This window comes from Zosterops lateralis (genome assembly GCF_965231275.1).
Source record: "Zosterops lateralis genome assembly, chromosome: 5".
In the NCBI taxonomy this organism is placed as follows: Eukaryota; Metazoa; Chordata; class Aves; order Passeriformes; family Zosteropidae; genus Zosterops; species Zosterops lateralis.
In genome coordinates, this window is record NC_139766.1 from 66,428,544 (window position 1) to 66,451,847 (window position 23,304).

Genomic DNA, 23,304 nt, shown 5'->3' on the forward strand with positions numbered 1-23,304 from the left:
TGTTCCTAAGAAGCCCACTTTATCCACTTGTCATTTCCAGACTGGGCAAGAGGCCAAGCTCAGCTCTGTGTCCCTGCCTGGAGAGGAGTATTTGTAGCTATGACTACATCCTGAACAACTACACAAACTTACAATGGCTTACATGCACACTGGCAAAATATTCCTGAAGAACAGAAAAAGGAAAGAAATGACAAAGAATGCTTTACACGACAAAGGAAAAGTGGCTCCAAAAACGCTGCCCAAGCAAGAATGAGCAGCTGACTCCTAACAGCAGAGCCCTCTAAGAAAAGGCACATTAGCATTTCTAAACAGGAGGGGGCAGACAGATTATGGATGTGGACTGCCAATAGCTCCTGCTGGGGGATGTTTTTGTGACTGGGCAGATCCCTGCGTTGCAAACATCCGGGTGAGCACCGAGAGACAGCTGGGGACTGGGGATGGATGGAGGGATGGATGGATGGATGGATGGATCTTGGCTGTGCAGGCTCCACCCCGGTTGCTCCTCACCTGCTGCTGCTCAGCTCAGCTCAGGGCCAGCGAGGAGTTTGGCAGCAGCAATGCTGATTCTTCCCCCCTGGAACTCCAGGCCTTATTTCTGCCAAAATGGGTATTTTATGGCTGATTCACCACTCCAAACCGTGAAGAGGATTTTTAATTTATCCTTTTCTATCAAATGTTGTGGTCAGTTATCTTTCAGCTGAGGTTTACTGAGCCAGCCACATACCTCATCCTTGGATGTCTCTGAGTCCAGTTTGAGGGTAAGGAACATGACAATGTGAGGCACGTCCTGCACAGCCTGCTGCTGCTCCACACTGTTCTCTCCCCACAGCAGCCGGACTAGGTTGTTCATACCTGACTGTGTCTGTTTGCTCCTTTGCTGACAGGTTCCTTCAGGCTCGAACACCGAGGTTTCAAATGTCAGCTTAACCTATTAAGGTAATTAATTACTGTGAGAATGAGGCTGTACTTACAATTACTCCCCATTATCAGAGGAAACAGTTTGAACCCTGTAAGAGGTTAGGTTTTCTCAGCCTCAGCTTCACTGAGGAAGATGTAAGCAAACAAAATTCCTGCTGTTTCAAGAAAACCAATTATACATTCAGCATTACATAACCATCTATTACAGAGGACAAAGCCAGCTATTACATGCTCTATGAACCATGTGAGTAAGCATGTGGTTGGCTATGTTTTCATACTTAATTCTTATGGTTTTGAGAATGGAAAAATATACTTACTGCTCTGGCTTTGTTTGATCACACAAACCCATTATTGTTCCTTTGAAACACACACACAGTATCTGACTTCTTTCAATATGTCAGCAGTTTCCTAAGTACATATCCTGAAGGCTCTTTCTTGAGCATTTCTTTGCCATTTTGAGTGCACTGACATATTTGCACAGGGAAATCCATTTGAATTTACATTGGACTGCAAAAGTTCTGTTAAATCATGACGGTAGCAATTCTTTCATTTTCTATATTTTAACTTTCCTTTTTTTAAGTGTAAAATCAGAAAACAAAGAGTTTTGTTGCTGTATTTAATAATTTACACAACTACCAAGTAGCCTAATAAGTGTTCACATCCCTCATTGTGCTGTCTTCAGAAGAAAAAAGATCAGAACACAAACAGAACATCTTCTTTTAAACAAAATCTTAAGTTTAGATCATCAAGCTTATTTTGCCAAAACATTATATATTTACTGTCTCTTATTTCCCAAGTAAGTTTAAACCCAGGAGTTTTAGAATAAATGCATATTTCCTGACATACAACATATAATCCAAACTTGATGTGGAAACATGTTTCAAAATTTGCTTTGTAGACCTACTTTTTTAAGCCTTGACTTTCAAACATTCTGTTTGTTAGTTGTCTCAGCAGTGATGAAAGTGATTTTTTTCTTTTTTTGTGAATGAACACATTATCCTAAGTATGAAAGGAGGAGATGCGAGAAACACCTATCTCTTGACTGAGCATAAAAATTGCAATTTCCAAGGAAAAAAAAAATCATTTATGTTCTTGGATGAGACCATTATCAGTTTTCAAAGTGACTGAAGATGTATTTGGACTAAGTAGACATTCTCTTAGTTCCCTCTTCCATGTGTTTTTACTCAAGAATGTTTGTCTGCCTTGAAATACCTGTGACATGCCTATTGACTGGGAAGTTCTGAACATAATATATCACACCAAATCCTGCTTCTCTGTTAAAATCAGTGGCAGTTTAGCCTGAGGACTGATGCAACAAAATCCGTTTTTATTTTCCCAACTGTGATAAACTTTGAGAAGCCCAGGCTGAGGTAATTTATACATTTCAAAACAGATCATTTTTGTAATTGTGTATGTGTGTACACAAAGCTCAAGAGAGGAGTGCCAGCAGGAAATAGTGATGCTTTAAAACACCCACTGCCTGTCAAACTAGCTTGGAGAGAAGTGCCATCGTCAGCTCTTACAGCTACGCTTATGTCACTGCTTGGCACCTTCCCCTTCCACTTTACTCCCTCTCCCAACACTTTCCATTAATTTCCTCCTCTCCTATTTGGGCTGCTCTCAGCCTTTTTTCTCTTTCTATCCCCCAGCAGAGCACTGCAGTCAGTCCTGCTCTACTGTGCTGCTGTACTACCCCTTTCTTTTCTGACAGGAACTCATCCCTCACCCTTCTCCTCATCAATTCAGTTTTGATTCCTGACACTGCACATCAACAGGGCTCCAGGAGCAGGAAGACCCAGCAGCTGCTCTCCAAGACCCAGTAACCTGAGAATTGACAGTTTCAGAAGTGTATGTTTTCTTCTCCAGCATTCTGAGACTCAGTTCTGTGTCTTTGTCACGCCATCTGCATATAGTTCAGAATATTTTCCTCATACCCTTTCTAACTTTTTACGGATTTCCTCAAGGCTCAATAGTTATTTGTCTTAACTTCTACTGCATCTTGTCTGTGGACATTTAGTCATGACACTTAGGCTACAGTCTCTACACTAATGACACACAGATGTCATTCTTGCTGAAGTCTATCTTCCAGTCTCTCAGGTTTCTAAAAAACAAACTTTGTCTGTCTTGTCTTAGAGACACAACCCTATGATCCTCCAGGGAAGAGCTCAAAACAAACTGGACTGAGCAGAACTTTAACTTTCTTTCAACCTGGAGTCATCTATGCTGCCTCCCACATCACTGTAATAGAAAAGGACCAAGAGATGGCATTTCTACATATCCTATTTTTTTTTTAATTTTTTTTGTGGAGAAGAAATTAATCTTCATCCTGAGCAGTACATAGGATCTGATTAAATATGACTACTGAAGTCCCCTTTTATAAGTACTGACTGTGAAACCTTCCACAGCTTTCATTCCATTTCTCCTGAAGAAAATCAGTTCAATGCACAAGAGAAAACAGAAAAGAAAACAACATGAAGAATGGGGAAAGCATTAATATTCCACTCTATATATCATGCTCATGTTCTCAATACTTAAAACATTTCTCAAAATGAATTTAAGCAAATGCCAAGAAGGTGACAGGAACTGTGAGGGACACAGATCACCATTTTCTGCTTAGGAAAGGTGACAAAGTGGAACATGTCAGAGCTCTCTTTTTCTCCTAACACAGGAACATAGGGATATGACATGCACTTGATTAGATGGCAATTTGAAAGCCAGTGATAAATTAACAGAATACAAATCAGTGACATAAATCACTGCTCCAGGATGCCGGGGAGTCAAAGGAATTTAAGAAACAAAGGAGAATATAGAAACCCTTAACTGATTTGAAAAGTCCTTTACTATTAACTGCTGGAAGCTGGAAAGCAATGACTGGAAGGTCACTCTGCTTCTTAATTTAAAATTCTGTTTAATCTGCTTCTTAATACTATTACACATTTCTCAATCTAGAAAGAGCAAATGTAGCTGTTGTGTCACTGGTCTGCCCCAGAAAGGCATGATTTCATCTGCAAGAAAGCTGCATGGCCTGGAAGATGGATTTTATTACAGACAGAGCTGGGGGCACTGCCTGCCTTTTACAGACTGCCTGCTGCTTCCTGTTTTCAGTATCTGTGTGCCATGTGCTTATGGTCTACACAACTGTAACTCAAAATTTCAGGCTGAAATTTCTGATTCTAGATGTCCGCCTCAGGCTGGATGTTTTCAGAAAGTTTGGAGTAACACAGTTCTGCAACTTCTGAGTATCAGAGTAAAGAAGTGTATATTCCTTTAGCATATCTTGCCCTTCCTATTCTGTCTTCTCTGTCTCCTGGTGCCAGGAAACAGAAGTGAAATGAAAAACAAAGGACTAATGTAGCATTTGGAATTCTATTGCTCAGTAAATGCACTAAACCAGCCCTTACAAGCCTAGATCTATTGCCTAAACTAAGGTAAGAAAAACAAAATCCTGGAAATACAATGAGATGTATATTATGTCACATGGTGCAGTTGAATCTAGGTAGTGAAGTTTTTGAAATTAAGTCAAACAGTTTTAATGTGAGTCCAGAAGAGCAGGGACTTGACCTAAGTAAATACCTTATATGTAAGTGAAAAGGCTTTAAACTGCATCTTTTTTCATATTTTGCAAGGTAAGATGAATGAGAACACAGTAACAATTCTGCTTGTATTACAAAATATCAGCTACAACAACCCTCTATTCCTTCAGCAGCATGATTACAGTGTACTACATTGCAAAAAAAAACCCCAGAAGTCTGCATTTATATCTCCACTGGTCTATTCTAGCCACCACTTGTCTGGCTTGACTCAAACTGCACAGCAGAAAAGGAATAATTGCACTTTAATGACAGGATTTGGAAAGGCACCATGACATGTTACACATCTCAAGTAATCTCTGCCTGCCTGACAGATTTACTGACAGGGCAAACACTGACACTGCAGCATCACAAGGAACTGCTCTGTCAAGGGCTGCACTGCATTTTAGCAACCAGTAACACCTAAACCCTCATCTAGAGAGGATGTAATGACACAAACTCTGCCATCTCTGCCTTGTTCATCATCCTGTATTTAATAACAGTTACAGCAACTCCCTATTTGGTTACAGATGGACAAGAGAAGGTTTTTTGTACCATGGAGCTCTGCCAGGACCTGACCACAACTCCAGTAGCTCAGGCAAACTTCAGGCTGTCAGATTATCTTGGAAAGCTTCCTGAACTGACATCCCACTACAGCTGCAGATATATTTCCACAGGAACTTCCACTGTCTAAGTTGCAAGCAGAACTCCTGTGCTCAAGAAAACATAAAATTTCTACCTTTAAAAACATCTGGACTGTAAAATACTTCTATTATTATCATCACCTCACACACTCTACCTGAAGAAAAACTACCAAGAGAAGCCTTCATTTTTAACCTGCTCCTGCTCATACCTCTAAGTTTCAACTTTTATCTTGTCTTCCTGTCCATCAGGAAGTGGATTTAAGCAGAATAACTCAGAATATTCAATTTTATGCTAGTAATATCCTAGATAAGTAACACTCCTGGCTTAGTTCTGAAATAGCTATCTAACTCTTCATTACTTATTTAATTCTTCTTTAGAGCTCCAAAATTATTCAGCTAGAAGAAAAGATATATGCAGTAGGTTGTGGGGAAAGAAATATTATTCATCAGGTCAGATTTTTTGCAACTCTTTTTTTGGTATCAATTTTTATTACTGACTTCTATCAATTTCATCTCAGTTGAGTTTTCAAAGATATTAAAAGTATTCAATCTAACATCTCTTGGAACCCAAATTTTTGTATTCAATATTACACCAGTATCAATTTCACCATTTAAATGCTCTTAAATATTTTTAAGAGCACTCCTTGTTAACTCAGGCTTGTTTTTACACTCTTGTTGTTAGTCTTGTTTGTATTGATGAAGATATAATTATTCTATTTAAGTATTTTCAGAGCAATAATTACCATTTTAAATACAGTAATTGGCAAAATCCCTCCACTATTCTGCTGGCATGTTTGTTTTTAAGCTAGACACCAGCACCTACCTATTTTCATAGGATTTTTCTGATTCTGATTTTTATCAGAATTAAACTCTGAAATTTCTACTCTGACTGAAGTCAAGCAACCCATTCAAAAGATAACAGAGGAAGTTTTAAGGAAAAGGCCACCCAAACTTTGTTTCCTCAGGAAAAAAAAAAAAAAAAAAAAAAAAAAAAAAAAAAAAAAAAAAAAAAAAAAAAAAAAAAAAAAAAAAAAAAAAAGCTAGAAGCAGTACTAACTTTTACAGAGGATTTTTGGAATAAAAGTTCAACTGTAGTGTATACTGTACCTGCATAGGACCTGGAATGCAAGACAAAACCCTCTCTATGTTTTCTGAATTCACATCAACGTCATTTACAGCAACAAGAACATCTCCTGGAGGTGGAACAGACAAGAAATGAGAAATTCAATTGCTACTGCATCACAATACAGAGCAAAACAGTGTCTTATTAAATAATTAACATGCCATTCAAGCTGTCACAAATGTCCACTTGTTACATTTTAAGGAGATATTTGCTTCATGCAACATTCACCACTTTTAGTCTATTATCACCTCACTGCTCTAAAGGCCTTGTGGCCACACTCATATCAGTTGACAAAAATCACAGAAATATAGAGTGGTTTGGGTTGGAAGGAACCTTGAAGATCACCCAGTTCCAACCCCTTACCACAGGCAGGGATACTAGACTACTAATTTAAAGTGCAAAAATCAAACGGATTTCTGTGTGAAGTGAAGGAAAATATTCTCAAGAAGTATCCCAGTGGTAATTAATTATACCTCCTCCCCCTCAAAAAGATGCACATTTAAGCAAGAAGGATATGAGACCTGTGGAAAAGAAAACCAACTTGTGAAGCTAGAAAATATAAAAGTAAAATAACATCAAGAGATAAAAACAATAGAAATTGGAAAATAAAAACAAAAGGGTTTTTGACCATTCATTGTTTGGTCTCTCCTTGGAATGTAGGTGAGTGATCCCACCCAGAGTATTCCTTACAGTCCTATCCACCTGTGCCCAAGAAAAAAGAAATCAAATGAGATCAAATAGACAGAAGTTACACTGCAGCAACCATGGGAAATGAAGAAGCTCTTGGTTAAAGACAAGGTGAGCAGAGCCTAGGTGAGAAAGCAGTTAGAATGGAGATCAGAAGGTTCTGCAGACTCTAACCAGAGAATTCCTAAAAACCTTTCCAATAAAGGTACTTGGAGCAAATTACCTAAGATGAGGCAACATCAATTTATAACAAGAAGTGACTGGCAGTGATTTGGTGGTTCATTTTTTCCTTTACAGAGGCAAATATTCAACTTTAGACTAACAAAATAAGGCTTATTTTCTACTTGATTTTTTTTTGGTGGCACTTTCAGTTGTCTCTGCTTTCTCTGGTAAAAAAAAACTCAATTAGTTTCTAGCTTGTATCTTCTGTAGATAGGGAAATAAAGAAATTGGCTTCTCACTTAACACTGAAAGTGACTCAATTCCAAGGTCATTCTTATGTGAGAACTAAAAATACCAAGAGCTCCTCTGAAGGAGCAAATTGAAAACCAAGCTTTATTTTGGCTTCAACTGCACAAAGACTCCCCTAGAAAGCACCTCCACATCCTCTCCAAGATTATTAACACGGTGTCCATCACTCAGGCAGTGGAAAGGGATTAGGAAAAGGACATGGATTTGCAGAAGTGCATGTGTAGCACAGTGTTGTGGTTTGAAAGCAAAATGAATGAGAGGCTCCAAGTCAGAGATATAATTTAATAAGAAAAAAGGTAAAAAGGTAAAAACAAAACAAAATAAATGCAATAACACAAAGGATCACTGACAGAGTCAGAATACAACCTGAGCAGGATGGTGGAAGCAGTCCAGGTGAGGTGCTCTTCCTGAAGCAGTGATCCTGTAGAAAGGTCTGGTAGCCCTGGTCCTCTGGGAACCCAGTGGGTAAGTGCTGCTTGCACTGTCCCACATACCAGCTTATATCCAGGTGAGAATGCTTGGCTCCTCCCCCTGGGCAGAGCATCTCACAATAGCATGAGGAGTGTGAAATGGGTCCTTGATGGCCCATTAAACAGAGATAACCCCTGGAGGGAGTTACCTGTGAGTCATGGGCCAGGCGTTAATGGGCCATGAGCAGAAGACACTCCAAAGGCCATTAGCAGAAGACACCCCAAAGCCAGGGGCTTGGGAAAACACTAGCCCACCTGGTTTCAACAGTTCATGAAGATGGTGATAGAATAAATACTTTGTGTACATCCTACACTGCAACCCAGGACACACAGTTATATTTTAAGCCTTGACTTGTCAACTGAGATGTCATCAAGTGCAGAAATGAAGCACTGAAGCACTGTGAAGTTCAGGGTGTATTTCAATTTTCCAGGGAGAGGACTTGCTCAGCTCAGACAGACACAGTGCTAATGACATGCACACTATGGAAAATCATAGACTGAGGCTCTAAGCTCTTTCCATTCCCTAGGAATCTATTCAAGGCCACGAAATGTGCAAGTTCAGAAGAAGACTGACAGTTACCATTATTTCTGTGTTCCACGTTGCTTTTAAATACCTTCAAATTGCAGCTGGGATTCTTCCCAGGTACAAGGTCATTGCTCACAATCAGTGCAACACACAATCAAGGCCAACAACAGACAGAACATTCTTCTTAACTAATCATCAGTAAGGAAACACTGAGTATCTCCAAAATGCAAGCAATTTGATACACCAGATAATAATCAATTGCTTGCTCTTCTTTTACATTAAAGAGAAATTCATTCCTACCCCTCCTGAATCCAAAATGAAGGAAAAGTTACATTTTATTCTGCATATAAAGTATTTTAAGTTTTCCTTTTTCAAGAAATAGCTCTCTCCCTAACCTGTGTGTTTCTTGATGCACAGCACAGTTAAGTTTTAGCCTGTCAAATTTTGAATACAACAGTAGTTCAAAGACAGAAAAGCTGAAAGTTAAACAGCATTTAAAAGGAACTCAGTAAGTCCATGGCAGAGTCCCAGGACATGAAAATTAGTAATGAAAAGCAGAACACTCAGGTTACAAGAATTATAAGCAGGATTACTATGTTCTTTGTTAAGCACACTGTATTAAAGATCATTATTCACAACTACAAGAGAAAGCATAAATTGCCCTTGTACTCATCCTAAACTCATCTGCTTAAACAAAAGTAATTTGTGTTCTGTTTGTTTGACTGGATCCTTAGGAATTCTGTTGTAAAGCCATTCAGAGGAGCTGCACACACTCTGTGAAGACATCCACACCTTAGCACTTGAGGGAATGTTCTGGAATCTCATCTCCCAGGGTGGAATAGACAAAGAAACACTTTGAAAGCAGAAGAGCCATCAGTATTTACATGTTGCATACTCCAAATGTTGTATTTATTCAACGCCTAATGTACACATGTAAAACTTTCATTGCAGCAGTAAATATTTATTTCACCCAATTGGTAAAAAATGTAATCATGGCTCATACATGGAACAGCTTTCCAGAGCACACAGCCCTGTAAGGCTCCCTCCCTTCTGCCAGAAAATGCTGTATCACTATCACACAAAAGCAACTTCATAGACAACAGAAAATCTTTACTGATTAATACGGATTTTCCAGAATTGGGGGTGGAGGCAGTGAAGGTGGGTGTTTGCATTTTTTGCTACTTTTCTTTTCATCACACACAACAGCAGTCAAAGGATAGGAACTACGAAATAACATCACTGGGCAAAGTATAAACTGTGTAAAATTATGAACCCAGAGTAGTCTGAAAGCAGGACATGACCACAAGATCAACTTGGTGTGATAATTAACTGCAGTGAAAGAGTTAGTACATGCAAGTTGTACTTTGTAAGAGCTCAACATCTACATTTTATTTGAGAATTGTTTCTTGCCCTTTAGCAGTCTGAAAAACTTAAAGGACAGACTGATTCAGGTCTTCAGACATGAATTATGTCATAAAATTAATGCAATTGTATAAAGTTTAATCTAATTTCACTTACCTAATGCTTAAACAATTCAGGTTAAATTAAATCAAAGTGTAAACAGCTTTCGCAATTGTTTAAGTTGGTCTAACTCAGTGGTCTGCAGAGTTAAGTCAAACCATCCCAATCCAAAACATCACTGAATTACAGATATAGGGAGAAACATCAGAACAAAGTATCACTCAGCTCCATTTTTAGAGGTGTTGCCATAGAGGAAAGGAAATTTCAGGAATTCTTTCTATCTTATTTGTTCTAATCAGAAGAGACCTCCCCCATCCAGTCCGCAGCAACCAAGACCAGTGTGTGTTGATCTCAGACACCCAGTCTGCACACAGCTGATGGAATTATTTCTGCCTCTTTAAGGACAAAGTTTAGGAAAGTCTTTGGCACTGCTGCCATCCCTAGAATGTTCCAGAGCTGCCTATCCCTTTGCCACTTGAGGCACAAGACTATGACTTCTGTTAACCATCCTTTCCTTCCCTAGAGATAACCTGCAAATACTGTTTCTAAAAGCAGATCCCCACTGGATTAAGCCCAGGGACACCACACTGTGATGGGAAGTGCACATTTTTTTTTTTCTGGTATCATGAGGATCAAGTTGTTCTCATGGGGGAGGATGGAGGACACTTTTGTCATGGAATCCTGATATTTTGTTTTCTCCGTTCTTGGGAATGACTTGGTGGGAGCACTTACAAAAGTTCCTATATGCCTTTCCAAAAAAGGCAAACTGTGGAATGCATTCCTACTGCAGAAAGGCAGATCAATTACTTGTTTTATACATTAACAGGCTGCTTTCATCCAGACCAGTGCTGCTGTGCTTCAAGAGGAGATGAAAAGAACAAAAGCCACATCCCAAACGCCACAGTGAGAACACAGCAAAGCTTACACAAACTCTGGTTCCATCTTGTGAGCTCCAGCCCTACTCTGGAGAGTCCTTTCCACAAATACACCATGTAGGGTAATTCCACATAAAAATCTCAAACTCTCACAGTATTTTGGTCCTTTCAAGGGCTTTTTTTCCTGACAGGGCTTGAAGGACATGAACCTTTCAAGTGAAGTTTGCAACAGCAGCTGTAGCTTTTGCACACACGTTCAAAATGGGATTATTGTACCCTATCTTTACCATCAAACATAATTAATTCTTGTCAGTGGGGAGTTTCCACAATTTTTTTACAACTGTATGTACTGATAAAGTGAGAAGATTCATGCTGAGCTATTTGGTTACAAGAGCAATAAGATACTTTCAAAGAGGTTAACAACAGCACACTTTGCTAGTGTAAAGAGCTTTGCTGTATTTTCAGTGTCATAGGAGTTAGGTTTTTATTTTTACTATGGTAAAGGTGATGCTCATCAGCATTTACAAGAACTTTTCCCCAGTGTGAATCCAAAAGGTTTCAGTCTAAAGGGAGGTGGGAATCAAATTATAATGGCATTACCTATCACAAACCTTATTTGTCAGCACCTAAATGCAAGTATTTTGACAAGATTTTCCTCTTTGAAGATTAGCTCAAAGTTTTCCACATCAGACCAAGCTTTGCATAATGTTGCAAATTAACTGAAGCAAGGAAATTGTTTTGCCAAAAATACAAAAGACACTTAAAAAGCACGAGATAGAAGCAACTTATTTCATCTTAACAAAAAAGAAAGTGGCAACAAACTTAAAAATCAACGAGGGCTTTTCTGCTTTGAAAATTTAAGATGGATGCTGGCCTGCTAATTGTAAAAAAAGAAAAAAAAGAACTGATAAACAACACATGAATAGAGTGCCATCTTTTTAGAGTCACAAAGCAGCAGGGTTTTTTAGCTTGCAAAAGTGTTGTATTTACTTTCATACGGTCAGCGCCTGCATTCCGCTTGGTTAATAAAGTACAGCAACAAGACTTATGACTTCCATATGCAATCTTAAAACCAAAAATTAAAGTGTACTGCACAAATAATAAACAGATGTTTTAAGTGTTCAAAGCTATAAGGGATACACATTTCAAAACAACTATGAGAAGCCACCTGAGGAAAGCGATTATTAAGGATGGAAAAAGAAGTTACTTGTAGTAGAAATGCTGAAGCATAAACCACTCTGAGTCAAAATAAGTGCTGCAAAGTGGTCACCAGGAAGACAACCAGATGTCATTTTAAAGCATGTATTTGTAAAGGAAAATGTAATCTGGACTTGCCTCACAAAAGACTACTGCCAAGCTGGTCTGGACCACTGAAGGCCACTGCAATATTATAAAGCTGAACAAGAAGAGGTTAATGTTTATGAGCAGTCAGGTCATGGAGATGAACACAGTTATAACCGGAGCAGCCAGCAGGCATTGTGCTGTGCTCATCAGGTATTCCTCCCTCTGTGATGGCCTAAGAAGCTGCTCACTTTTGTTCTAAATCTTCAGTTTTACACTGACCACAAAACCACCCTTTACTGGCTGTTTCCACAATTCTCCACATGACCCCTAAAACCTGCTTCCATCAAGAACAACTGAAAGGCAAAGTTCCACTGTTATTATCCCTGAACTTTCCGTCCAACTTCAGCTCCTGTGATGATCTAAATCAGCCTTTGGGTGTACACCACAGCCATCCCATCCTGTGATGTGCAGTATAGAAGCAGTAAACCTGACAGATTTTTGACAAAAGCAGATTTTTTTTTACTGTATAGTCTTTATGCAGACAAGACTGAAATCTGAGCATCTAATTTATGCAAAGCATCCCTATTTCTAGACACCACATAAAAATTCCACAGGACTCAGCTTCACTATAGATATATAATTTGAAAGTATTTTTATATGAAAATTACATGTTTTCCACTGTTGGCACTGAACACAGCTCATTTTCCCAGATAAGAGCTGAATAACCCCAGTATGCCTAAAACTATTTAATTTTCAATGTGCAAAAATCCAAGGCAAGGGTTGATGGTAGCCTAGGACATAATAAAGTGCAAGACTCTTCTTAGATTAAGCTAAGTGTTCTTCTATTTGAAACAAACAAACAAAAAACCCCAAAGTTTTTCTCCTCACAAGCTCTGGGAAGCATTAAGTGCAGCAGACGAAATACTATCTCTGGTTAGGTCAGCTTCATCTCCTGGATCTGGTATTTGCCTGCACTGCTCTGACTTCACACCTGCTCTCACAAAAGTGTTACATACAAATCTGTGTCCCAAAATTAACTTACAGGTTACAAACACCCACTCTGACACTAATTAGATTAAACACCCTTAAGCAGATCGAGTTGAAACTCGCTCTCTCCTCCCCCTCAGCCCACATCCCCCACTTTCTGACTAATCAGTTCTTGCTGGTAAAATCTGAAAGTTATCCAATTTTCCCTCTGGAGTATTCTTTAGCATCTCTACCAAAAACACACGCTGGAGCAATCAGCCAGTCGAAACACGATGTGCCTTTTTCCACACACCACACTGCAATTTCAAAAGCCCTCACGCTGACTTTGTGGGATTTGTGCTACTTATAGCATTAAGATTTCTAAGGATCTTCTAACCAACATCACATCTTTGCTCTCCCACTCTGTGAGCAACCAGCTTCAAGGGTAATTAAGTAATTTTTCACCCTTTACAGAGGTGGCCTGGTTGTCTCACATTTACTGTCTGAGGTTGGTGTCCTGTGAGTGCCAAGTTTGGAGTGGCCCCAATGCTGGGAGGGGGAGTATTTCTGCTCCCTTATCACCCCTCACAGCAGTTCATTCCCTTCCATCATTCACATTTGGGTGCCTGTCAGACCTTCTCTGACTCAAGCTTAACTTATTACACCAGCAAAATACTAGACAGCCAATTTCTCAGCTGGGTGAGTTTTCCTGCCAGGTTATTTTTCCTCAGCTCATGGAAGTGCCCGAGCAGCCAAACCAGCACAAAGGCTGTACTGGCTCACTGCCTCCCCAAACTGCCATGGATTTGGAGCCTCCCAAAGTCACAGCTGCTGAGGAAGCTGCTGTTGGATTTGCTAAACAGAAAAATAACCAAACAAGGCTGTGGAGAAAGTCTGTAACATGAGAATGTACCTTACTCAGTGTTTTTTCCCTCATTTCTATGATACAAAATCCATTTAAAGCATATACACAGTAAAGCTTTTTATCTAATGAGGATGCTGCAGAGAAGAGGGGAATCTAAATATGGTATCTAGCAGACTATAGGTTTGCTCTAGTCCCATTTATCTACTGAGCAAATCCTCAGTTAAAGGTGGTGGTGGGGTATTTCTTGCTCCAAGCTGCTCAGTCTCTGAACACTAAGGGATGGTCATCTTCTTGCTGTGTTAACATCTTTCAGGTTACACCATAGGTTCTTAAAATCAGCACTACAGTAAAACTGACTAGGTAAAAAACCATCAGATGCAATGACACTGACCTAAAATATTCCCTTGAGAACTGATGTAATTGCTTATGTCTCAGGAATATTCAAGTCAGCTGCTTCCAAGAGCAAAAAAATCCATAAATCTTCATATTAAAGGAAGAATACAAAAGTTAGCTATTCCTTCAGTTACTCACCAATCATGATTTGACCTGTTTTCATTGCAGAACTACCTGGCACCAAGCCATGCACCACAAGCTTCTCTTCACTGACTCCTCTGGTGGCTTTATCCCTCCTGCCTTGTTTTTCCACTCTTCTGCTGCTCCATGAAGATTGATGGACAATCCCTACTAAGGCCTCCAGCAGCCTCTGCTGCTCTTCTTCCCCAGCACTGTAGAGTTTTCTGGGATTTACATAAACAGACACATCTTTGTACTTTTGCTGAACAGTGACACCCATTTTCTGAGCAGACCTGTGCTTCAGTATGGAAGTAGGACCAGAGGGGTGCACATTGCAGCTCCCACTGCCTTTCTTACCAGAACTCTTTGGTAAAAGACTCTTCTTTTTTAGCATTTTGGTCCATTTCTTCAGTTCATACTTTCTTTCCTTGCGTGATCCCTCTTGAATAATTTCAGCTTCATTTTCACGGAACCTGACATGATTCACTGCTGGCATTTCTGGACAGCTGTTCTGAAGCAGAATTTCTTCTTCACTCTCACTTAATTCTAAATAAAATAATTCTCCATTTTTCTGCACACTATCCAACCACTCAGGCTCGAGGTCACTGGAAAACAAAGAAGAATGGTCGGTGAGTTCTGATAAGGAAGATCACTGTGCAAGGGAGATCTGATTATTTTAAGTAAGGAGGGGACAGAGAGAGTGCAAGGGTTGAATAAAAACCAGGAGAAAAAAAATTGCCTCCTGGACATTGACAGCTCAACTGCTTTAAGTCTGCCATGAGGGTTAGAGCTTGTTTTAGATAAATGATGGATATGGCAAGGAAAGACATCCCTCAAACCAGTAAAATAAATTTCTTCAAATGCCTTAGAGGAAAACAACCACTGTAAAACAAACGTTTCTTTGACATGCAAGTTTTAATTACTAATTACACTGAAGCACACGATGGAACTTTCTTTTAAGAGTAAAAAATTTCATTCTGTTTGTTCTCTCTCATTTTTTTCCCCTTATTCAATTGTAATATAATCATGGCATGATTTTTAAGGTGGTCCTCTGCAGAGCCTGAAGATGGACTTGTTTTTTCTTGTGAGCTCCTTCTAACTCAGGATATTCTCTAATACTATGGAAGCACAGATTGTACTACCAGCCCTTTGGAAAGACAAGATAAACATTTTAAAAATCACTTAGATTCAACATAAAGAAAAAAAAAAACTCAAAACAATCTAAGATGAAATCTAGGTAGCAGATTTTAAAAGCCAAGTTCCAAATAGCACATGCGAAAACACACACTAAAAAGAGGCAGCACTGCTACAGAAACTGATCTGGCAGCTGGTGTGGATCACCCAAAGCCAAGAGCAAGACACTTCTGCAAAGCAGCTCCAGGATGTAACAGAAACATCATCAGCACAGTGCAAAAAAATTTTTGTCCTAATTTGGCAACGGTGATGTGCCAGCCACGTCCAGCTTTGGACAGCAGGTTTTAAGAAAGATGTAGTAACTGGAACACACCCAGAGCAAAGAGACAAATGCTAAGTAGCCTATAAACACATTTAGAGGGAAGGAGAATGAAAGAAATCATCCTCTTCTGGCTGAGGAAAAAGAAACCCAACCAAGAAATGCCTGCTGAGGGGCACCAGACCAAATGAACCTGGAGGTGAACCATGGAATGTTACTCCAAATAGAGGAGAATCAATAAAGGCCAAAGTAAGAACAGGGCTCAGAGGTTTCATTAGCTGGGATGTTCTGCATGGAAGATTTTCACGAAGAGACAAAGCCAGTTCACTCTCCCTAGCCAGATGAGAAAGAGGTTTCTCTGTTTCATAAAAATCATGTAAGGAAAACCCAGACTGGAGATTTACATCATAGTTAACACAGTAATTTAAAGTTAACGTGCATTCATTTGTTTTACACTAGAACTACTTTTACTGAATAAAGAGTGCAAATCTGGTTTAAAGCTAGTAATAAATATTCAAACAGAGGTTCATTTGAAAGCACAGATAAATGTCAAAGTTTCAAAGTTTAGCTGAACAGAGAACATTATACAGACATTGCACCAGAGCACCTTTAAGGGCTCAACAAAAGGATTTGACTGGACTAACAATACAGAAAAATTGACATTACTCTCTTTCTGGAGCCTCAGTTATTGAGAAAAGTCTATTGATCTTGCAGACAGGAAGAAACATCACCTATCTCCTCTGCATTTATTAGCTTTTTTGCCCAAACAGTTTAAAAGAAGAGCCACCACTTGTGATCACTTGGCTATACTGAGGGATAAATCCAACTTTGTGATTTCTGCTGAGTCTTACTTGAAACCCTGAGTTCTTATTCAAGAAAGTGTCAGAATGCTAACAAACCCTAAAGGCTGTCAAGGGCACACTCCTTCTGATCCAACATCTCTCAGAAGGTTGCAGGCAAGAAATAACATGAGTTTTTCCCTGGTTTGTTTTTTAAGGAGTACTCCCACATCCTGGCATACAAAAGCAAAATTAAGCAAAACCAAACAAACCAAAAACAAACAAACAAACAAACCCAACAAAACCCAACCAAAACAAACAAAAAACCCCAAAATGCCCAAACTAACCAATGAACCTCCCCTCCCAAAAAAACCCAACCAAACAAAAAAGGAAACACTAGAAATTTACAAAGAAATAACATCTGGATTAGCAAAAACTCCTGTCATGTATGATACCATTTTTATTCCCTCTTTAAAAGAGACTGTGACCTTTGGAAAAGCTCTTTTTTCTTTGGGGAAGATATCAAAATTTCAGCCTGGACATCAGTTCATGCACTCACAGTCTCCAACTTTGTTCTCTGTTTTTATTACAACAATATGGACCACGGGAAAAAAAAAAAAAAAGGTGTGGGGATGTCTGGTGTTTGCTCTGGGTGCACCCAAACAGAACCACCCCAGAGAGAAGCAAAGAAGGTAAATAAACTCTCACTTTCTCAACACAGATCCACACACACATCTGGAAAAGTAAATCTAAAACAAGAAGCCTGCACCTAGGATGAGAGACTTTTCCCCCTAATGCTGTGGTGTCACAATAAATTTAAATCAAGCAAGGAAAGAAAAAAGGAGAAAGAAATATTAAAATAAAAAAATAAAAATCCCATTTTGATCTCTTTTCCCTTGTGCCAAAACAAGTGCTTGCACAATAACCTCAACTTGCCTCTAGGGCTGGAAGCTTCAGTCAGGGGAGCTAAAAAATTTCTCTGAGAGCAGTTTCACTGCTCCTATGTAGACATTTCCTCTTTGGGATAAGTGCCTGAAAAACTGTGCTGATTGAAATTGTCCATTTATGGAAGAAAGATGAATTAGAAAGAAAGGATCCAAGTTCTGCTGGATGAATTTATAGATAAATTATTAGAAGTATGACCCATATTATTACAAATATTAGAACATGTGTTACGTGCTGAAATCTGTGGAACAGCTTTATCTCCTAAACACATATAAAGAATGACAGTAAAAAGGCATTTTAGATGAAAGAACTGAGAAAAGAAAAAACCCAAACACACAAAATATAAAAAACATAGCTTCAGGCTGAAATGTTACAGTTGAGTTCTGGCTTATAAATATAGGAATAAAGTAAGGTAGGTGTACACACAACAGGTTTGTCTCTGAGCCAGAGCTACAGGGCAACTACAATTTAACCCACACTTGGACACAATTCTAACTTCTCCCACTGAAATCTGTTTTTTCCCCTCCACTGCACAGCACGATGAAAATAACACGATGAATGAAATACCACTGATTAGACCCCGAAATACACATTTGAAGTGTCAAGCAGAGCTGTTTTAACACAGGGAACCAAGTTAATGCTGTAAGCTTAATTTCATCCGAATTAAGAAAATATACAGATTAAAACCTTGGAGACAGCATTTATATCTTTAAAAAATATATTATTACAATAGTGTTTTCTGACTTAGGCAGGACACTGGAAGAAAGACACTACTACACTTTTATTGCTATAGCGTGTGCCAAGCCCCTCCTTCCCCTCTGTCTCCCAGCTGGGACGCAGGACTCAGTGCAAGGACTGAACCTACTTCGCGTTGCCGCCAGGGCCCTGCAGAGAGACCCTGGCACACCCTCACACCGCGCTCTGCTCCAGAGCCCGCCCCGGCCCGGCCCGGCCCCGCACCGCCCTCAGCGCGGGGGGCTCCCTCCGCCTCCCGCCGAGCAGGGCAGGGCAGGGCAGGGCAGGGCAGGGCAGGGCAGGGCAGGGCAGGGCAGGGCAGGGCAGGGCGGCGCGATCCCGGCAGAGCTCCCCTCGGGCTTACTCGGAGCTGGCGGACAGCGAGGAGCCGCAGGAGCCGCTCTCGCTGCCGGTGCCCGCGGGCCGGGCGCCTTCTCCCCCGGGCGGCTCCATCCCCTGGGCAGCGCCGCTCTCGCCGCCCGGCCCGGCGGACGCCATGACAGCGCGCCGCGCGGGGGGCACGTGACGCGCGCCGCGCCCGCCCATTGGCCGGCGCCCCACGCGCCATGGAAACGGCGGGAAGCGCGAGGGGCCCCGGGCCGTGAGGGGCCGCCCCTCCGCCATGGGGGTAAAACCGGGAATTGTGACGGGAAGTGCTGTGTGCCCGGCCTCCCCCGCCCCTCCCTGCCTCAACAGGAACGCAGCACGCAGAGCCAGACTTTATTGAGCTGTCTGACTGCAAAGTCCCAGCACCCGTCCTATAAAAGACACCTTTAGTGAAACTCCAGAGTCCTGGGCTCAGAGCGGTGCAACCAAACACTGATCAGGAGGGGGAAACACGAGGTAAAAACTGATTCTCGGGCCAAGTGGGATGCCTCTGTGCTTTAGTTTATGTGCTATTATATCAATTAAACGAGCTGTGAGAAATTAAAGTAGCTTCTCCTCAGGTTTGTCAGGAGACCAGTGTGGTTCAGGAGAAGCAAGGATGTGACAAACCCAAACAAATAGCTTATGCAGTCTACATGTGTAAAATAATGCACGGTTGAGAGACAAAAAAAAAAAAAAAAAAAAAAAAAAAAAAAAAAAAAACAAAAAAAAAAACACAAAACAAAAAAAAACCTAAAAAACCCACAACTCTGCTCGGTTTTCAGAACTTTAAATTATTCACATCCACGACAAACAAGACGTGTCGCAGCCCTGCAGACAAGTGGCTGTGTAACAGTGTCAGTAAAGCCATCAGGACACACATGGCGAGGAGGGAAAAGGACAGAGAGTAATGGCTGGAACATGTTTAACGTGCTGGATTTAATCTCTGCTCTGTGGGATATTTGCACAACTTCAAGCAGTGAGGTTTTATAACACTGGAACACTGTGGAGGAGTGTCAGGATCCTGGTATGGAATCCCTGCACTCAAAACTGCTTTAGGGAAGAGTTTATTAATTAGTAGGGGTGATTTCAAGTTAATTAACAGAAATGCTTTGGACTCACATCCATGTGATTAAGGCTTCAGCTGGAATAAAAATACCTGTATTAAGTACTGTGGCTATTCTGAAGTCCCTGAAGAAGACCTGAAAATCACTGTTGCGTGGTTATTAAGGCTACAAACCCATCCAGAGGGGGAGACAGAAACATTTCATAAAGAAAAAGGTTTGTTCTACTATGATTTCATTTAGAAGCAGGTGAGATACACTGTCCCAGCCCTCCCTAGTTATGCTGACACTTGCAAGCACTTTTAACACACTGAGCAGCACACTGAAGTGTTTCTGTGGAGAAGTGATAGTCAATGCCAGATGCTGCTGTGTTAGTTAAATTTCACTGAGTTCAGGAGTTGATTAATTGGTTCCAGTTGTTTGCTCACCAAGTGAGAAACACAGGCTCTCTGTGAAGGAGGCAGTGCTCTTGCCCCACTTGCTATTTTATAGGAATAAGTATATTATGAATGGAGGGATGATTGGAAGGCTTTGGTCCTCTGAGAGGAGTAGCTGGGGAGTAAAGACTTTGCTGAAATGAGTGTGGAATTTTCACTGCTGTGGGAACAATTAATGACTGCAGGATATATTTCACCCAGCAAGATCTTATTTTAGTGAAGACACAAATTTTCCCACACAGTCCCTCTTGAGAGGAAAGCCTCTCATTTTCTTGGGCATAAATATTAGGAGGAGACTTGAAATAATTTGTCTTCTGGCAGCCACTTTACACTTAATCCAAGTAGCTGGGGCTGATGCTCCTCACTAAGGAATCCATGAATCCTTCCATGCCAAGTTGCTGTTTTTAACACCCAGATGGTAAAAATCTGCCAGGGGGCATCACTGGCATCAACAGCACTGCTCACCCTCACTGGACAACCGGGTAATGAGCACTTAGGAGTGGATAATTAAAGCCTGGAGGCTCTTCTGATTAGCTGTTCCTGCAAAGAACTAAACCCACGTGTGGAGATTTATTTCCTGAACAAGAGTTTCTTGTTACTATATTTTTTTTTTGCTTAACCTGTTTCAGAAGCTTTAAAAATAACAGCCTGCCTTGATCCATGCCTGTATTCAGAAGGAGACTGAAGTCAAAAGAAGACAAGCATATAGGACACACTGGTTCCATGCTTCAAATTACAGCTCTTCATTAGTAATTATGAGGTAAGGCAGCCCTAAGTGACTTGTTAATGTTTCATTTTTCCTTTCTGCTTGTTTTCAGATCATTTAATATTTCCAGGAAGGTTCTACCAACAGCTGGACAGACACAAATGATAATACTGTAGATAAACATGATATGCAACAAGCAGATAAAACTAATAGTTTTCATCTTTGTTTTTCAGTTGTATTTCTTGCTGACACCTGCTTTACTGAAAGAAAAACGAACAAAAAATTGTAAGTGACATTATATTTCAGCTATTGATTCCTGGGGTTTTTTTTATTCCTCCAGTGCACAGCACGAGCAAAATATGTCAGAAATAATTCCCTCTCTTTTAAAAGATTAAAGACAACATCCAACTTTCCCCTCCCCTGCTCAAGTCTTTCTTAAGGGGCAAAATACATATTTCACAAGGATTCCTTAATAATTAAGATTTTTTTATTATGAGCTTTCCATAAAACCGTGTAAGCCTGTGATTACAGAATCTCCTGTTCACAGCTCCTCTGACAGGACTGTGTAGAGACCATCCACAGCAAAGTGGCGTGAATTGAGGAGTGAAATCAGGATAGTTACATATAATCAGACTCCACGGAGAAAGAAGGCTACTTCTGGGACCAAAGAAACTTCGTGAGCACTCTAGTGCTCAATCAATGAAATAGAAAGAATATTCTGACTTCTGAATCTTTCTGTATCGACGCTGATCACAGAAGGTATTTCAGAAGAACACAAAACCAAGAGGAAGACACCCGTGAGGAATCTGGGCAGAGCAGTACACCCCATCTCGTTCTTTTGAAAAACATTCTTTTACAGAGTTAAGAGTTCTCTCCAGAATGAAAAGCAGCTGTAATTTTCATTTTTTCCCCCTGCTTTTTTTTACTTCACCTTCGATGTTTAAAATGCCTTTTTTTTAGGATCACCTGCTATGCATAGCAGGCATGTCAGGCATGAAAGAAAACCATTATTTGCAGTCAGTCAACATGCAAATCTTTCGAGCACGAGTAGCCTTATTCCACTTAGAATATATTAACGTAAGCAATACCACAGGGCAGCATGTTTTTAACCCGGCTCTGAAACAGAACATTTCTGTTAAGTCACTGCAAAGTTCATGGCGTTGTGTTTGCATAGGAGCACGTTTATTGTGCGCAAAGCAGCCTCAGCGTGCCCTTCTTGCTGCGCTCTGTGTTTGCATCCCCAGCGCTCGCAGCGATGGATTTCGCACTGCTGCTCCGTCTGACGCCTTGAGCCGGAGTTAATAACCAACCGCTCGTTCGTTTCCATAGCAGGAGCTGCCTGGAGCTGGCACTGGAAGTGCCCGTGTGCTTTTCCTGTGCGGCTGGAAATAAACCAGCGTGGCTGAGAAGCGGGAAACGGGCGCTTAGCAGGACTGGAGATGAGCTCCCCTTATTCTGCTGAATGGGATGTGTTTTTTCTTTGAAAAGTTTCTGCGGCTCTCAGCTAGCGCATGGAAAATGCCATTAAGGGTGGCTTTCTTGCCTGTTGGGCAAGATCCTATTGTGGAGATGGAAATACCGATGGGGATACCGTGCAAAATCGCCCGTTAGGGATGGTGAATGCAGGAGAGGAAAAACCACTGCTTCTCATACAGTGTGCCGCCTCCTGTACATCCACTTACGGATTTCTTTCCCATCCCTCTTGGATTTGTGTGCGACTTTAGCATACATTATGCCGTCCCCTTAGAGAAGAGTTCAAAACGCTTATGGCAAGGATACAACAGCCTCAACCCTTATCAAAGAGTATCAGCACGTTTGTCTGCACATCTAAGAGTCCCGGGCGCGGTATCCCCGTAGCTCCCCTCACCTGCACGTCCTTCCCTCCTCCAAGAAGGAGAGAGGGGAACCCGAGGGGTCCCCGCCGGCAGCCGCCGTTTCCCTCGCCGTGGACACAGGGGCGGCCCCTCCTGCCCCATTCCCGCTGCCGCCACAAAAGCGGAGCTCGCCGGGGACCCGGTGATCAGCTCCACTGTCCCCCCGCCCGGCGGGTCCTGCCCTGCGGAGAGCCAGAGGTGCCGGAGCCTCCTGATCTCGGGCAGCGATCTCGCTCCCCCCGCCGCCGGCACTGACCTGTGCAGCAGGACGCTCTGCACCGAGTCCAGGTCCTCCAGGTTCCTGGTGACGGGCCGCGGGATGCTGTACCTGCCCGCCCCGAACATGCCGCATGGCCCGGCCCGCGGCCCCGGCACTGCGGGCGGGCGGCGGGGGCAGGTGGGAGCCCCGGAGCCCCTCGGCCCGCCCGGCCCCGCCGCGCCTCCCTCCCCCCTGCCCGCCCGGGGCCCGGCGGCGCCGCACCGCGGGGCGCGGGGGAAGCGCGCCCTGGAGAGTGCGGCCGCTCCTGCCGGGAGTGCGCCCTGCCACGGGGTGGTTTCTGTTAGCAACTAAAT

General features: G+C 41.6%; 1 protein-coding gene across 3 annotated transcripts in view; it reads right to left on the reverse strand.

Annotated features, from left to right (window-relative positions):
- Positions 1-23,091, reverse strand: part of INTU (inturned planar cell polarity protein) — a gene marked incomplete at its 5' end in the record, with an annotated part of 43,263 nt that extends 20,172 nt beyond the window's left edge. For 2 of the 3 annotated variants that reach the window (XR_014590109.1, XM_083861574.1), the window contains 4 exons: positions 725-928; positions 6,239-6,324; positions 14,391-14,977; positions 22,988-23,091. Coding sequence is in view for 2 of the 3 variants with exons in the window: in XM_083861574.1 (XP_083717700.1) it covers positions 725-928; positions 6,239-6,324; positions 14,391-14,977; positions 22,988-23,076 (966 nt within the window). Of the gene's footprint in view, positions 1-724; positions 929-6,238; positions 6,325-14,390; positions 14,978-18,648; positions 18,783-22,987 lie in introns of those variants that run through there. The other variant, XM_083861573.1, reaches the window with a different exon arrangement.
- Between the last annotated feature and the right edge of the window lie 213 nt (positions 23,092-23,304).